Here is a 17,340-nt window from a genome sequence, read left to right as displayed (position 1 = left end):
TAGAGATGCCGCTCCTATTGTACGATATGCCGGCATGTAGGCTACTGAGAAATGAGCAGTCACAACAATAACTTGTGCAGGAGAGGCAAATGCCTTGTGCAGGAGAGGAAAATGCGTCAGTAGAGATGCCGCTCCTATTGTACGATATGCCGGCATGTAGGCTACTGAGAAATGAGCAGTCACAACAATAACTTATGCAGGAGAGGCAAATGCCAGTCAGTAGAGATGCCGCTCCTATTGTACGATATGCCGGCATGTAGGCTACTGAGAAATGAGCAGTCACAACAATAACTTGTGCAGGAGAGGAAAATGCCAGTCAGTAGAGATGCCGCTCCTATTGTACAATATGCCGGCTTGTAGGCTAATGAGAAATGAGCAGTCACAACAATAACTTGTGCAGGAGAGGCAAATGCCAGTCAGTAGAGATGCCGCTCCTATTGTACAATATGCCGGCATGTAGGCTACTGAGAAATGAGCAGTCACAACAATAACTTGTGCAGGAGAGGAAAATGCCAGTCAGTAGAGATGCCGCTCCTATTGTACAATATGCCGGCATGTAGGCTACTGAGAAATGAGCAGTCACAACAATAACTTGTGCAGGAGAGGAAAATGCCAGTCAGTAGAGATGCCGCTCCTATTGTACAATATGCCGGCATGTAGGCTAATGAGAAATGAGCAGTCACAACATAACTTATGCAGGAGAGGCAAATGCCAGTCAGTAGAGATGCCGCTCCTATTGTACGATATGCCGGCATGTAGGCTACTGAGAAATGAGCAGTCACAACAATAACTTGTGCAGGAGAGGAAAATGCCAGTCAGTAGAGATGCCGCTCCTATTGTACGATATGCCGGCATGTAGGCTACTGAGAAATGAGCAGTCACAACAATAACTTGTGCAGGAGAGGAAAATGCCAGTCAGTAGAGATGCCGCTCCTATTGTACGATATGCCGGCATGTAGGCTACTGAGAAATGAGCAGTCACAACAATAACTTGTGCAGGAGAGGCAAATGCCAGTCAGTAGAGATGCCGCTCCTATTGTACGATATGCCGGCATGTAGGCTACTGAGAAATGAGCAGTCACAACAATAACTTGTGCAGGAGAGGAAAATGCCAGTCAGTAGAGATGCCGCTCCTATTGTACGATATGCCGGCATGTAGGCTAATAAGAAATGAGCAGTCACAACAATAACTTGTGCAGGAGAGGAAAATGCCAGTCAGTAGAGATGCCGCTCCTATTGTACAATATGCCGGCATGTAGGCTACTGAGAAATGAGCAGTCACAACAATAACTTGTGCAGGAGAGGCAAATGCCAGTCAGTAGAGATGCCGCTCCTATTGTACGATATGCCGGCATGTAGGCTACTGAGAAATGAGCAGTCACAACAATAACTTGTGCAGGAGAGGAAAATGCCAGTCAGTAGAGATGCCGCTCCTATTGTACAATATGCCGGCATGTAGGCTAATGAGAAATGAGCAGTCACAACAATAACTTGTGCAGGAGAGGAAAATGCCTGTCAGTAGAGATGCCGCTCCTATTGTACAATATGCCGGCATGTAGGCTACTGAGAAATGAGCAGTCACAACAATAACTTGTGCAGGAGAGGAAAATGCCAGTCAGTAGAGATGCCGCTCCTATTGTATAATATGCCGGCATGTAGGCTACTGAGAAATGAGCAGTCACAACAATAGCTTGTGCAGGAGAGGCAAATACCAATCAGTAGAGATGCCGCTCCTATTGTACAATATTCCGGCATGTAGGCTACTAAGAAATGAGCAGTCACAACAATAGCTTGTGCAGGAGAGGCAAATGCCAGACAGTAAAGATGCCGCTCCTAGTGTACAATAGCCCAGGCTATAGGCTACTGAGATATGAGCACAGTGACAGCAGGCAGATGGCAGACCTTGCTCGCTCGACAGACCGGTCTTCTGGGCGTGGTGCAGGTCCACCAGCAGACTGTCCAGCTCGCTGAGGTTCTGCCTGAGGCGCGAGTCCGAGCCAGGGTCGGCCGCCTCTGAAGTCTCTGCGAGCACTGCACATACGAGCACAGCTTCACAGCCATGCCTACAAGACATTCACTAACTGATTGAATCATGAATTTCCAGATGGATCGGATTTAAAAAAAAAAATGGTAGTCTGTAAAGTCGGTTTACGGACGATAGTTTAACGTGACTACGTAATAACAAAACATTGATGAAATGATTGCATACTTTTATGAATAATATTGAATCATTTTTATTGAATTATCACTATTTTGTATGGATACACAGAAGGAGTGAAATGAAATCTACAATTTAATTGATAAATTTACTTGTGCAAATATGTTTATACTTTAACGAACAGATTATTTTAACTATAACTTTTATACATGTTTGCTATTTAACTTCTTCTAATCTGTGTTATTCTGTTAAGGATAGGACGATGATAGGAAAAGTAGGAAACGAATGGGAGTGTTTCAAGTTTAATATGCCTCGAAAAAGTCAAATCGATGGTTGTTCCAATCGAGTGGAAGAGAGACAGATGCGGCGCAAGCGTACAATGAGCGTCACGGGACACAGCGGACCGGGTCAATGTGCGTAACGGGACACTTTTCGTGCGTGCAGCCGGCGTTCATCGATTTCTTAGACGTCACGTCAAAAATACATAATGAATAAAGTTTTCCTGCATAAGTATTTTGAACGCACTATTGTCTGTCAGTGTGAATTCTGTCTGCCCGCGGATGACTTGATGAACTGACAGGAAAGCAATAGATATTTGTAGCAATAGATATTTGTCCCCACCCGTCTAACTTTCCCTATCTTGCCATCTTGGTTGTAAGTCAGGTGTACTCTACTTGATTACTGTTCTGTCTGGAAATTTTTGGGCAGTTTTACTAATTTGGCGTGGCTGTCGTGTTAAAAATGAACAATTTTTTCTTGGCTGGACTGTACTTGTGAAAACAGCTACAGGGCTGATGTGAAAAGTCAGTTCATAAGTCATATGCGGGCAAACAAAGTACATACTGACGAATAATTGTGCGTTTAAAAGACCTATGAAGGGAAAGAACTGTATTCATTATGTTTTTTTCTTTTTAATCCGGTCCATCTGGAATTTCATTCTTCAATTAGTGTCACAAATGTACGCTCCACAAGTTAATATTAAATTAATATTTACTTACATGATCAGGCACCAGCATGCACGGATACTCAAGAAATAAAACATTAAATGTTTAAGTATCTTACCTGGCTGGGTCTCCCTCGTGTTGTACTGATAAGAAACTTGCTTGTAAGCTATGCTTCGCTGCTCCCCAGGCTGCAACAGTGACACAGAGGAGATCAATTAAACGACAACAATTTATTTGAAAATGTCTTCACCATAAATCAAGATATTAAAAAAAAAAGGGGGGGGGGGGCTGTTTCTGTGTCATGGACACGGCTGTGTGTTGTACGTGAATACGTGTACGTAACAGGAAATATTTTCTACACAAAATATAAAATACACTATTTTATGAATGTTATAATCATGATTGAACACTAAGAAATCGCGTATAGGTCGACATAATATATTTTTGATTATATATATTTTTTATTTTAACACCATATATGTTCACTGTAACTATTTTACACTAATGTTTTATCTATAGATTTTGACGAGAGCTGACGATTGAAACCCAAACGAACGTCGTAGCTTCTCCGAGTCAAAAGTTGTACTAAATGGAAATCTCGAACGCAGCAAAATGACCTCAAAATGGCGGAGCTTCTCCCTCCACCGCGCGCGATGCGTCACAGTCCTCACTTGATTCTTTAGCTACCAAGTGGTATAATAAAAATTTGGATGGCGATGATAGATATGTAGCTGCAACACCAAACTGTATCCCCCGATTTTGTTATCATTCGTTTTTTGAATTGCTCCCACTATGGAAGCAATTTTAAAGATGTATTCACGTCATTATTAATTTCATAGGCATAAAAATTTACAACTTATTACCACAAAATGTCACAAATATAACCGATTTATCTATATTCAAAAGAACAATCAAACAAGTTCTGTTAGAACATCCTTCCTACTCTCTGATAGAATTCTTAGACCTAATAACAGATAAGAAAACTAAACCCTGGTAAATCCTATTTAAATCCATCACAAAACGAGGGGAAAAATATTGAGTTTTGTAAACTAACTCTTCGCTCTGAGCCTTAGAAATGAGTTTATACCATTTCTTATGTTCCCATGTTTTTTTTCTTCTCTCTTTCTTACTATTGAAATGTAAAAGTACTCTGTAATCAGGGGCGCAACAACAGAGGGGGTAAGGGTATTTTGCCCCCCTCCCCCCCTCTGAAACCATGAAGTGGGTCAAACGTGGGCAAATAAAGTGCTGTGTAATCCATTTTTAGATAAATAACTGCTTAAATAGCACCATTTTCCACCTTGAAATAAAAAGTTTCCCGGTGGAGGACCCCCGGACCACCCGCTTCAATAGGGGGGATCGATGATTCTTTATAAAAAGGTATATTTCCCCCCCCCCCCTTTTGGAAATTTAGTTGTTGCGCCCCTGTCTGTAATATTTAGTTTTTGTGGTTGTACAGTATGTTTGTATATGTGTATATATTTGTATTGATTGACTTGTTTATATCCCGGAGTCCTTACCTCCATGTGGGATCTACAGATCAAAAAACTGAATAAATAAATAAACAAGATGGTAAGAAGACGGCAAGATGGCGCACCTGCAGCTGCCGCGCGGGGCTGACGGCGCGCTCGGCCAGCACGGTGGTGGGGTTGGAGGCGGACAGGTGAGTCACGTGGTATCCGTCCGAGGGCAGCACCTCCTCGCGGCGATGGGAGCGCACCTCGCGGTAGGCGCGCGAACCAGGCCCGGGAGTCGGCCCGTTCACCGCCACGCTGGTCTGCAGGTCCTCCAGCAGCGCGTCTGCAACCACGGGGGGAGAAACTCTAGTTCCGAGCCCACCCGCTAGAGTGCAGCTTTCATAATATATTTACAAACACATAGCTTCACTGATTGTGAGATGTTATGCATGAGGTATTATCAGGCAAACAAACCAGTGAAACATAATTCACTGTATTTTGTTAACCACATATTGTGTGGTGTGGCATACCAGAAAATTTTAATCTCCTACTAATTTATATAGAACATGTTTTTTTATTACAAAACAGCATTAAGTATTTCTCGCACTGTTTAAAAATCTCTCCACCAGGGGCGCTCGCGTTCCTGGTCTATAAATCCAGCCCTGGATAAAATACAACGCGGACCACGAGTCCAAGTGACCAACCCCCCCTCATTGTAGACCCTTCCCTACTCTGTCCAACACTTCATCCAGACCATCCTCTGTAGAAGAGTCTAGCGACAGCAACTACCTTCCTGCAACTGCGGCACCGCTTACGCTCGTTCCGGGGCCGGCTGCCGCATCGCTCACGCTCGTTCCGGGGCCGGCGGCACAATCTTATATGTCATCTGAAACTTCTATTAGTCAAATATGGCCTCGTGGCTGAGCGCTTAGCGGCGCTATCATCTAATTGTAAGGTTGCCGGTTCGAATCCCGGTAGGTGCGAATTTTTTTTGTACTTGTAAAAATAAATACGAGCACGTATAATTTCAAAAGTAATAAATATATTTGAATAATGAATGCAAATAAAAGTAAATTTATTAATTAAATTGTAATTTTCAGATAAGGACATGATAACTAATGGTCAATTAGGTTAGGTTAGCTACATTATAAATACTTTAAAACTTTGTGGACGGTTGATTTGGTTAGGATAGTTACATTAAAGATACTTGGAAATCAAACATCCAGGGGGTAGGCGCTCCCGATCGGCCAACTTCGGAGAGGATCGGCATTTGCTGCCAGTTGCAGGACGGTAGCATTGCTGTCGCTAGACTCTTGTTCCTCTGTCTCCTGTATTCTCCTGCACTTGATGCATGCAAATTTGCACTCCGCATGACAGTGCCCAGGGTTTTCCCTGTGTCTATGCAGGTTTTACCTGGGCCCAACCTATCTCTAGTTATAGTCTAGATTTAAGAGTGAGGGGAGTTAGTCATGGCGCCAATCGTTGCCATGGCTGGCCAATCCCCTCCTAGCACATGATGCATGCGACCCTCTCCCTGCATGGCTAATCCCAGCATGACTAGGCGTATAGGACACCTCCCAAGTACACTTAGTTTTAGTTAGGTTACGAAGAAAAAAATATATAAAAATCTCTGTTATCAAGCAATTAGTCGTCAAGTAGATAAATTAATATTGTAAACCCTAAAAGGTTGGGTTTAACTCGTCCGTCCGGTTTTTGTTTTTGCTAATAGTTGTGGGCCCACCCAACAGATGTCGCGCAAAACGCGTTTTCAGTTTCCACTGTAGGAGTCACACTTCTATATCTCCCTTCTTGTTCTGTGGCCGCAACACGCAGCACGAACCGCCTGCGTGAAGCCTCGCGCTGGGCAGGTTTCCAATGGAATACCAGTTAAGAAAACCCTCTAGATAACAGGAAACAACACTCCGTCTACTGAGATGAAAACTGACTCTAATAATAATGTTCGAAGGCTTTCACGGCCATTGTCTGAAGTAGCTTTGGCTTCCTGGGTTGCAGCCGTGTCCTAGGGCGAACAATTCACCGACGTTTCGGTCGACATTGCAGTCGCCATCATCAGGGTAGGTAACTGCTCCCTGATGATGGCGACTGCAACGTCGACCGAAACGTCGGCGCATTTATCGCCGAGGACGCGGATACAACTCGGAAGCCAAGCTACTTCAGACAATGGCCGTGAAAGCCTGCGAAAAAATTATTACTGACTACGATGCGGTAGTGTTTAGTGGTAACTGCGCTGGTTCGGAGAAGATGTGCCACTCGGAGTCCGAAGAACAGCGAGCGAGCACAGTCGAACCGTGACGCGGACACCGCCCCTGGGAGACCCGTATTAGGACCGCGAGGCCGTGACTAGGCCGTGACGACTATCAGAGCCGTGAGAGACTGACACGAGCCTCGTGGCGTGGACCGCGCACATCCGCCAGACTGTCTCGTGTCCCAGTCCACAGCGTGTCTCGTTCTCAGACCATCTGTTGCGGGAAGTTCTGTCTGTCCCTGCCCGAACACGCCCGAATATTCACCTTCGGCCAACCTCGGGATTTGTTTATATATATATATATATATATATATATATATATATATATATTTATTTATTTATTTATTTATTTATTTATATTTCCATGGTAGACTCTTTTCTACTCTGTCCAACACTTCATCCAGACCATCCTCTGTCTCCTGTAAATTCCTACACGTAATGCATGCCAATTTGCATCCCGCATGAATGTGCCCAGGGTTTTCCCTGTGTCTATGCAGGCTTTACCTAGGCCCAACCTATCTCTAGTTATAGTCTAGATTTAAGAGTGAGGGGAGTTAGTCATGGCGCCAATCGCTGCCATGGCTGGCCAATCCCCTCCTAGCACATGATGCATGCGACCCTCTCCCTGCATGGCTAATCCCAGCATGACTAGGCGTATAGGCTTCGGCCTGAGACGCACCTAGGTCCCTCCCTAACCCGGACCCCTCCAAAATACACTTAGTTTTAGTTAGGTTAGGAAAAAAAAATTAAATCGCGACTGAATTGTTGCCCCTTGGAAGGGAAGCCCTTCCGGATTTTTCTGACAGTGGTGTTTTTGAAAGCTTGTCTGAATTGTTGCCCCTTGGAAGGGCAGCCCTTCAGGATTTTTCTGACAGTGGTTAGTTTGTAAAGTAACCTAACCTAACCTAACATAACCTAACCTAAACTAACCTAACATAACCTAACCTAACCTAAACTAACCACTGTCAGAAAAATCCTGAAGGGCTTCCCATCCAAGGGGCAACAATTCAGACAACCTTTCAAAAACACTACTGTCAGAAATATCCTGATGGGCTGCCCTTCCAAGGGGCACGTTTTCAGGATTATTTAAACACTTAAAGAAACATGTTTTCAGAAATTGGATGGGCTGCCCTTCCAGTCGCTGTACAAACAAACCATTGTCAGAAAAATCCGGAAGGGCTTCCCTTCCAAGGGGCAACAATTCAGCTCCCCCTCTGTGCCCAGGATTTTCCCTGGGTTGACGACTGCCGTGTCGTGTCCAGAGGCGTACAGGCGGGGCCTGCTGTAGAGTTGAGGGTGGTGGGGGGAGGGGCGTGGCCCACATTGCGGTCCAGAAATACCGTCTCGCGAAACAGACCGCGTCTCTGTGGGGACGGCTCTAGACTCGGCGCTAGCGCTGGGCGCGACACACCCTCAGCTGGCACCGCCGAGGCTGGCGCGTGCAGGGGGTTGCTAGTGGGCTAGTTGGCGGTGTTTCCCTTCCTTCGAGGACCCCCAGGGCCGTATTTACGCGCAGGCTATCCAGGCTGTAGCCTGTGGGCCCGCACCACAAATGGGGGCCCGCACCACACGACACGAAAAAAAAAATTACACTGCAATTTGGATCTTCTTATATTCTTAAAATACGTGTCGACATAGTGTCCAGTTGTTTTGTGTGGATTAATTGCGCCGAACTAAACTCCTCTGTGGAAAGCTGATACATAAGTTGTGTCAGCATTTAGAAATTTTCGATTATTTTCATTGGTTTTGGTGTCACTTAATTCCTTAACCTCTAAATACTGTTTGGTTAAATTGTCTAGTTTAATAATAAACTATTTTTTTTTTCAAAATAGAAAATTGATCAAAACTATGAGTTTTGTAGGTCAATTAAAATAAGCTAGCCACCCAGACCCAGGCAAGAGGCACCCACTGTTTCACTACTCCTTCCCCCTAGAGAGGGCCCGCACCACAGACTCAGCATAGGGGCCCACAGGCAGTAGATCCGGCCTGAGGGCCTTCCCACCTGGTGAGCAGGGCTTCAGATGCTGCTCACGATTAGAGGTGTAAAAGTAACGGGAAAAAAGGGGGGTTGATGTCTGTAAAGTCGGTTTACGGACGATAATTTCACGTGATAACCTCATAAGAAAACATTGATGAAAATTTGCATTTTTTTTTATTTTCAAATATAATTCACAGTTTTTTGCAAATTTAATTTTAAAAAAATTTGTTTTCACGAACATTTAGTTTAAAAAGCCCGCCTTTAACGTGTTTGATATCATAGAAGATTTTCTCGCACGGTGGTTTGGCCGGTTCTTGCACGCTCGGCTAAGGCGGAACGTGACAATTTTTCGTGCGTGCAGCCGGCGTTCATCGATTTATAAGACGTTATCACGTTAAAAAAAAAGCGTACCCGTATGTATTCGTTACTATAACAATTAGGTCTCGTCACTATATTTAGAGACCGAAAAAATCGCGGATACATTCGGCGATAGGCTAGAAGTCAAATACATATATATTTTAGGTGATTTTGCTATGGGCTGACAGTTCATATAGACGAATCTCAACCAATTATAAACCCTCAACCAAAGAAGGATCGAATCACAGACAAACCAGCTGAGACGACTTACAAGTCAGCAGCCAATTAACTGGTGTTATTTGCCCAAGTGTACAGGGGAATGTGCAGTCTATCCTGAAGGCCATTGAAACCGCGAATTTTTCCGGTCTCTAATTATCGTATCGTTACGTTACTCGTTACTTCCGATACCTCATAACATACTGCGTTATGCTAGAGCAACGAATCGAGTCGTATTGCGTACAGTATGACGTCGCGGTTTCGCAACATTCGTAATTTGTAAAAAAACATACTTATACATTACATACCAAACTGCGTAAGGTGCATTTTTTTTCTTCACTTTTCCGTCTTTTTGAACCAGACTTGTATTTAAAGTCATTCTAAATTTAATTTTATTTAATAGGTAAAGTGTATAACTACAAGTGAACTGTTGATGGAATCTACTAAATTTGCAATGGATTTACTATTTTTAAACTTTAACCGTGAGCTTATGTTATATCACAATAACATCGCAATCCATTATGCTTCGATTATAATGAAAAAGCAACAAATAGGTGTCGAAAATTATTTATTGACAGTAAAATTTAAACAACATTCTAACGATAAATCCCATACTACGAAAAATGCGAGTAACGAAATGCATTCGTGTGTAACGTGTAGTTACTCGGTACTAGATGCCGCACCCGTTACTCAGTACCGAGTACATACGGTTTGCTATAGCTCTACTCACGATATACCAGTGGCTTCTATTTACAAAAAAAATTGGTCGTCTGTAAAGTCGGTTTACGGACGATAGTTTGACGTGACAACGTCATAACAAAACATTGATGAAATGATTGCATACTTTTATGAATAAAATTGAATCATTTTTATTGAATTATCACTATTTTGTATGGATACAAAGAAGGAGTGAAATGAAATATACAATTTAATTGATAAAATTACTTTTATTTGCACTCATTAATTCAAATATGTTTATTACTTTAACGAAGAGATTATTTTAACTATAACTTTTATACATTTTTGCTATTTAACTTCTTCCAATCTGTGTTATTCTGTTAAGGATATGACGATAATAGAAAAAGTAGGAAAGAAATGGGAGTGTTTCAAGTTTAATGTGCCTCGAAAAAGTCAAATCGATGGTTGTTCCAATCGAGTGGAAGAGAGATAAATGCGGCGCAAGCGTACAATTAGCGTAACGGGACACAGCGTAACGGTACAATGTGCGTTACGAGACACTTTTTCGTGCGTGCAGCCGGCGTTCATCGATTTATTAGACGTTGTTACGTCAAAAATGTAATCACCTGGAACGGTAGAATTGTTAATGCGGATGATAAGTTTTATCAATGGGAAAGTGCGGCTGTAAAAGTGCGAGTGTTCTGTGTTTCGTCAGGAGAATGGAACAACTGCACGCTACTCGAGCGCAGCTATAACTGGCCGGTGATGACGTCATGTCTTGACCTCGGCGGCGCGGCTATTCTCGGGGGCTGCGGGATTGCGAGATGCCCCTCTGAGACGACTCTATTTCCACGCGCCGGAAACGATACGCGCTGACGAACACGACGAAAGCCACGTGCCACACGACACGGTTAGTTGACTTACTGTCCACCCTGTGTGTGTCCCCCCACCAGCAATGCCTGTTCGACTGGGTATTTCTTTCGCGTTTTAAAACTCTCTCGCAAACTGCGTACAAACTCGCGTTCCATCTACAGAGCATCTTGTTTACGCAGACTCCCTTAGGGGAAGACCATTGTCAACAGAATAACAAGGAACCGGAAAAATTCGCGGCTTCAATGGCCTGCAGGATGAACTCCCCAGTTCTACGTACACACGGTCAAACGCCCCCCACTCATTGGCTGCTGTCTTGTGAGACGTCCCAACGTAGCAGTCTGTGATTCGTATAAAGCTTTGGTTGGGTGTTTCTCATTGGCCCAGAGTCATCCAGGTGTGTTGTAAACCAATAGCATTGAGATATAACTATTTGTATTTTAGCCTATCGCGAAATGAATTCGCGAATTTCTCTGCGAATAAGTTCTAACGCAGTTAAAATGTTGATCTGATTGAATGTTGACGTTAAATGTGTAATGTTTGTTACCTGCTCCCCCATTAAGTTACATTCGAGTGTGTTTTTATGAATAATTAAATAAGTAATTATTATATGATTATTAAATCGGCTGGTCGGAAACTCATCTGAAATATCTAAGAAATCTTTAAATAAAAAAAACCTGGAGATAAAGTTTAAGATTTTTGCACTACACTACTAAGTTAGTCTTATTAACTGTCATGCTATATTTCACACTAAGTGAATTATATGTAATATAAATACGCTCATCACTGACTCACTGACTCTGTAACGCTGTATGAATGATGTTTTCATGCGCTTACAGCTAAACATTCCCATAGCCTTTTGCTAACCTGTTCCTCCTAGCATTGCTGGCGAGTCCGTGGCGCAAAGATAACATGCATGGGGAACATAACGTCATGTTTTGACGAGGCGGACAGTTTCAGCATTTTTCAGTGATAAAGTAGCGAGCCGTGGCTTAGTTTTACACGTTTTGGCCGCGTACATCTGTTCGAGTTGTTGGCCTCCCCTTGCAAATACGAATCCACCAACCACTGTCGTGTCAATTTCACAGCGCTAATAATAGTATTAAATTGTTAGCGATTAGATGTTAAAAAGGCACATTTGAATCGTAGCATGCTAATGTAGTTTCGAACTCTACTCAACTGAGCACCTTTATACGAATCTCATTGCCAATAGTGGTTGCCATCCTGTTGTATATTGAATCGAATCCACAGCAAGGAAGATTATTGAATGATCTGATACAATTAACACGCAAAGAAGTTTTTCAAGCGGGTCTTAATTTAAAACAATTTCTTGACGTGATAACGTCTTATAAATCGATGAACGTCGGCTGCACGCACGAAAAAGCATAACTCATTGTCACGTTCCGCCTGAGCCGAGCGTGCAAGAACCGGCCAACCACCGTGCGAGAAAAATCTTCTATAATATCAAACAGCTTAAGGCGGACTTTTTAAAAGCAGCAATTTAAAAAAAATTATTTATTTGTCCAATTTCGTTTGATTTCAGTTTATTTCTATAACTAATTGTTCGTGATTATATCTCAACACATAATCTAAATTAAATTTGCAAAAACTGTAAATAATATTTGAAAATTTAAAAGTATACAATTTTTCATCAGTTTTCTTATGACGTTATCACGGAAAATTATCGTCCGTAAACCGACTTTACAGATAACCCCCCTTTTTTTTCGTATTTTTTTTATAATTTCATATATAACAATAAATAATATTAATTTGCAAAATAATAAAAAAAATTGGTTGTCTGTAAAGTCGGTTTACGGACGATAGTTTAACGTGACGTCATAACAAAACATTGATGAAATGATTGCATACTTTTATGAATAAAATTTAATTATTTTTATTGAATTATCACTATTTTCTATGGATACAAAGGAGTGAAATGAAATCTACAATTTAATTGATGAATTTACTTTTATTTGCACTCATTAATTCAAATATGTTTATTACTTTAACGAAGAGATTATTTTTACTATAAATTTTATACATGTTTGCTATATAACTTCTTCCAATCTGTGTTATTCTGTTAAGGATAAGACGATGATAGGAAAAGAAGGAAACGAATGGGAGTGTTTCAAATTTAATGTGCCACGAAAAAGTCAAATCGATGGTTGTTCCAATCGAGTGGAAGAGAGATAGATGCGGCGCAAGCGTACAATGTGCGTAACGAGACAATGTGCGTAACGGGACAATGAGTCATTCTTTTTCGTGCGTGCAGCCGGCGTTCATCGATTTATTAGACGTTTTCTCGTCAATAAATTGAATCTTTAATAAATATTTCGTGTATGTTACAGTAAAGATTTTGTTAAATTAGCCCTTATTGAACGGGCGTGTTACAGCTAGCTGGTTGCCAGTCCTCGAAGCCGCGAGAGAAGCGCAGTGGCGCCTCCACGTGGACAGATGGAGGCGGGACTCACCCAGGCTGTTGTCGAGAGCCGGGGAGACGTTGTTGGTCTGCACCGTGGTCACCGTCTGTCGCACACTCGTCATCCTGCAACAAGGACACCCGGTCAGGACTCAGTGCACGGCAGCACGGCAGTGCTTGCAGTTCCGACAACACCACGCGGCGTAACGACGAGACTCCGCAGTTCCTGTGTAGACGCACCGGCTGCTCACTTGCAGAGACCGGGAAAATTCGCGTGTTCATTCCACGATATGCTAGACTCCAAACAACTGCACCTTTATATTGCTTCTGCGATTGGTAGAGACCTGCAAAATTCGCGGATTCATTTCGTGATATGCTACAATTATAATTAGAGAGACCTGAAGAATTCGCGGATTCAATGACCTCCAGTATAGCTTCCATTATCCTCTGCGTTTCCCAAGCAAACACGCGTGTTCATTGGGTGCTAACTTGTGAAGCGTCTCCACTGGGTGGCTTGTGATTCGACGCTTCTTTGGTAAATAGTCTGCCATTGGCCCAGAGAGCTCCAGTTAAACTGCGAGCCAATAGCAAAACCAGCAGAATTGTTCACAAGTTTAGCCTCTCACGAAATGAATCCGCGAATTTTTCCGGTCTCTAATTATAATAATTATATCTAGCGCTGCTTCTACCACTGGTTCACTGTTAATCTGGATTAATGAGGGCCAATTAGAGACACTCGCTCAAAGAAGTGTCGAATCACAGACACTCAGTCGAGACGACTCACAAGTCAGCAGCCAATGAACAGGTGGCATTTGCCTGAGTGTGTAGGGGATTGTGGAGTATATCCTATAGGCAGAGACCGGAAAAATTCGCGGGTTCAATGACCTCCAGGATGAACTCATAGTTCTACGTACACTCAGTCAAATGTCACCCACTCATTGGCTGTTGTCTTGTGAGACGTCCCACGTAGCAGCCTGAGATTCGATAAAGCTTTGGTTGGGTGTTTCTCATTGGCCCAGAGTCATCCAGGTGAGTTGTGAGCCAATAGCAGAGGCAGCACTGAGCGGGCAATAGCAACCTCGCAAGAAGTTCCGACCATGGGTAACCGGCAGGTAGATCAGCACAAACCAGAATACGAGTCGTATTCAGCAGGTCTCTATTCATGCGTTTACAAGTTGACCGTAACATAACTTCAGCTCCAGCAGCATAATGATCCGTAGGACATAAACAGAACCGTATATACCACATATCATAACAGCTATGTATGGAGATGGTGACATAACAAGAATTGCTATATATGGGGATGCTGACATAAAACAAGAATATTTGACTGTTCTGTACGCTTCGATACACTTTGTGAAATTTGTCAGACATAATAATTTTCTTATTGGCTCACCGGCGTAAGAAGCTCGATACGCACTTAGCCCACCAATGATAACCCTCTTATACTTGCTTGGCCTTGAGATAACTATGCCATCATGTTTCTTCCAATCACAAGTGTAAGAAAAGCTTCAGTTACATCGATTGGACTCCTGACGACCCTGAGCCAGTTATAAAAAGAAAAAGAAAAACACGTGGTTACCTTGTGATTGACCAAAAAAAAAAACCAATCCAAAATGCTTTATCATGTACAGGGAAATTGAGTACAACTTGGAGTGAAATGAACACGCGAAATTAATCTTGGCTCTACCAGTCCGGACATTCAGAAGTGCGGTAACCGTGTTTCCAATGGCCATTCAAGAGCAGAAAAGCATTTCTCATCGATCTCAGCCAATGACATAACAAATAGCTCAAAGTCTAGTGATCAGTATTGTTCAAAAACCAGGTCGTACCCTTAGACGGATCAATAGAGACCGGAAAAATTCGCAGATTCATTTCGCGATAGTCTGAAATTCATCCACGTATACCTTTAAACTGCTTTTGCTATTGGCTCACTGTTCGACTGGGCGGCTCTGGGCCAATGTGAAACCCTCAACCAAAGAAGTAACGAATCACGGGCAATACAAGTTGAGACCACTCACAAGTCAGCAGACAACGAACTGGCGTTATTTGCCCGAGTATACAGAGGACTGTGTAGACTATCCTGGAGGTCATCGACACCACGAATTTTTCAGGTCCCTACGGATCACACTTGACTAGCTAACCACATCTCACAGTTCATAACTGTCTCAAAGTCTTCAACGTGAAGCAGAGGTATCTGTATATGTGCTTCAAGACTTCTTTGCTACCCAGTGAATATGCGAAATCCCAGTGCCTCTACTCACTGGCCGTGACAGCTGGAACATCTAGAACCCCAAACTAAACACGGACCACACTCCCTCACGCATTGTTACAAGCAGACTATGACTTGATGTAAGCTTTTGGACATACGCCATTGCTAAGCACATGTATGTCTGTAGAAGAAAACTACAAAAAACCAAAAGACAAAAACCAAAACACAAATCAAGCAAAAAAAATTGCTGTTGTCAATAGGATATAAACACCACATAATATTCCATAACAGAAATATGGTCAACAAACAAAGAAAAACAAAAAAAAAGACTAAAAGAACGAAAAAATCCACAAATGATGACAGCACAAAAATATTGAAACCAAAAAAATTCAGCACAAGAGTTGAAACGAGACAAAAACACGACAAAACGAAAAGACGAAACAAGCACAATAGTTTGCCAAAACGGAAGAGAACGAAAAAATCTCCACAAAAATGATGACAGCACAAAAATATTGAACCCAAAAAAAAATTCAGCACAAACAGTTGAAACGAGACAAAAACACGACAAAACGAAAAGACGAAACAAAAAACAAAAGTTTTCTAAAACGCAGAAACAAGCTACGTTTCGGAAACTGCTATCTGTTCCCGTCCTCAGGCAGAGACGCACATGGTACGAGAACACAGGTGCGATTGAAACATAATGTCCTCACGCATTGTTGCAAGCAGACTATATCTAGGGACCGGAAAAATTCGCGGTTTCGATAGCCTTCAGGATAGACTGCACATTCCCTTGTACACTCGGGCAAATAACGCCAGTTCATTGGCCACTGACTTGTGAGTCGTCTCAGCTGGTTTGTCTGTGATTCGATCCTTCTTTGGTTGAGGGTTTATAATTTGTTGAGATTCGTCCAGATGAACAGTAAGCCAGTAGCTAAATCATCTAAAAGGTATATGTATTTGACTTCTAGCCTATCGCTGAATGAATCCGCGAATTTTTCCGGTCTCTAACTATATCTGAACGTAAATGTTGGAAGCGCCGTGAGAGAGAGAGAGAGAGAGAGAGAGAGAGAGAGAGAGTGTGTGTGTGTGTGTGTGTCTGTGTGTGTGTCTGGAACAAGGTTCTTCCAAAGAGCCGCGAGGACATGTAAGAAGGCAGCGCGGCGGGCCATTAGTCAACCGAGATACCACCTGGGTGTCACCCGGAGCACCGACCCCTCCACGGATGTGGGGTTGTTGCCCCTGTCCACCTCCCTCCCCCCTTCCCCCCAGCAGGGGACCGCCAGCCGTGACGTCAGCACAGCGGTCCACGTTCCATTCCTGAAGCCGGACTTTGTCCATGGCCAGTGCAAGAGGGAAAAAAAAAGGGGGGGGGGGTGTAAAGTCGGTTTACGGACGATAATTTTACGTGATAAAGTCATAAGAAAACATTGATGAAAAATTGCATACTTTTTAATTTTCAAATATTATTTAAAGTTTTTTTTTGCAAAATTTATTTTAGATAATTTGTTTAAAAATAAACACGAACAATTAGTTACAGAAAAAAAAATCTGAAATCAAAATAATGTCAATAAAATGTTAATATGAAATGACGAAATTGGACAAATAAACATTTTCTCGCACGGTGGTTGGCCGGTTCTTGCACGCTCGGCTCAGGCGGAACGTGACTATGAGTCACGCTTTTTAGTGCGTGCAGCCGGCGTTCATCGATCTATAAGACGTTATCACGTCAAAAAAAAAAAAAACACCAATATACCTAGGACTTTGAATTTGATAACCTTTTGGTCC

The 17,340-nt window shown here is 42.6% G+C and overlaps 1 protein-coding gene across 1 annotated transcript in view; it reads right to left on the bottom strand.

The window, feature by feature from the left end:
• Positions 1-17,340, bottom strand: part of LOC134528499 (mucin-2) — a 105,001-nt gene that overhangs the window by 38,823 nt on the left and 48,838 nt on the right. Inside the window, exons 2-5 of the mRNA XM_063362167.1 lie at positions 13,396-13,469; positions 4,700-4,902; positions 3,221-3,290; positions 1,903-2,031 (exon numbers count right to left, since the gene is read on the bottom strand). Of these exons, the coding sequence (XP_063218237.1) occupies positions 1,903-2,031; positions 3,221-3,290; positions 4,700-4,902; positions 13,396-13,468 (475 nt within the window). The 5' untranslated portion in view covers position 13,469. The remainder of the gene's footprint in view (positions 1-1,902; positions 2,032-3,220; positions 3,291-4,699; positions 4,903-13,395; positions 13,470-17,340) is intronic.

Source organism: Bacillus rossius, chromosome 1 (genome assembly GCF_032445375.1).
Source record: "Bacillus rossius redtenbacheri isolate Brsri chromosome 1, Brsri_v3, whole genome shotgun sequence".
Classification (NCBI taxonomy): domain Eukaryota; kingdom Metazoa; phylum Arthropoda; class Insecta; order Phasmatodea; family Bacillidae; genus Bacillus; species Bacillus rossius.
This window is presented reverse-complemented; position numbering and strand designations above follow the sequence as displayed.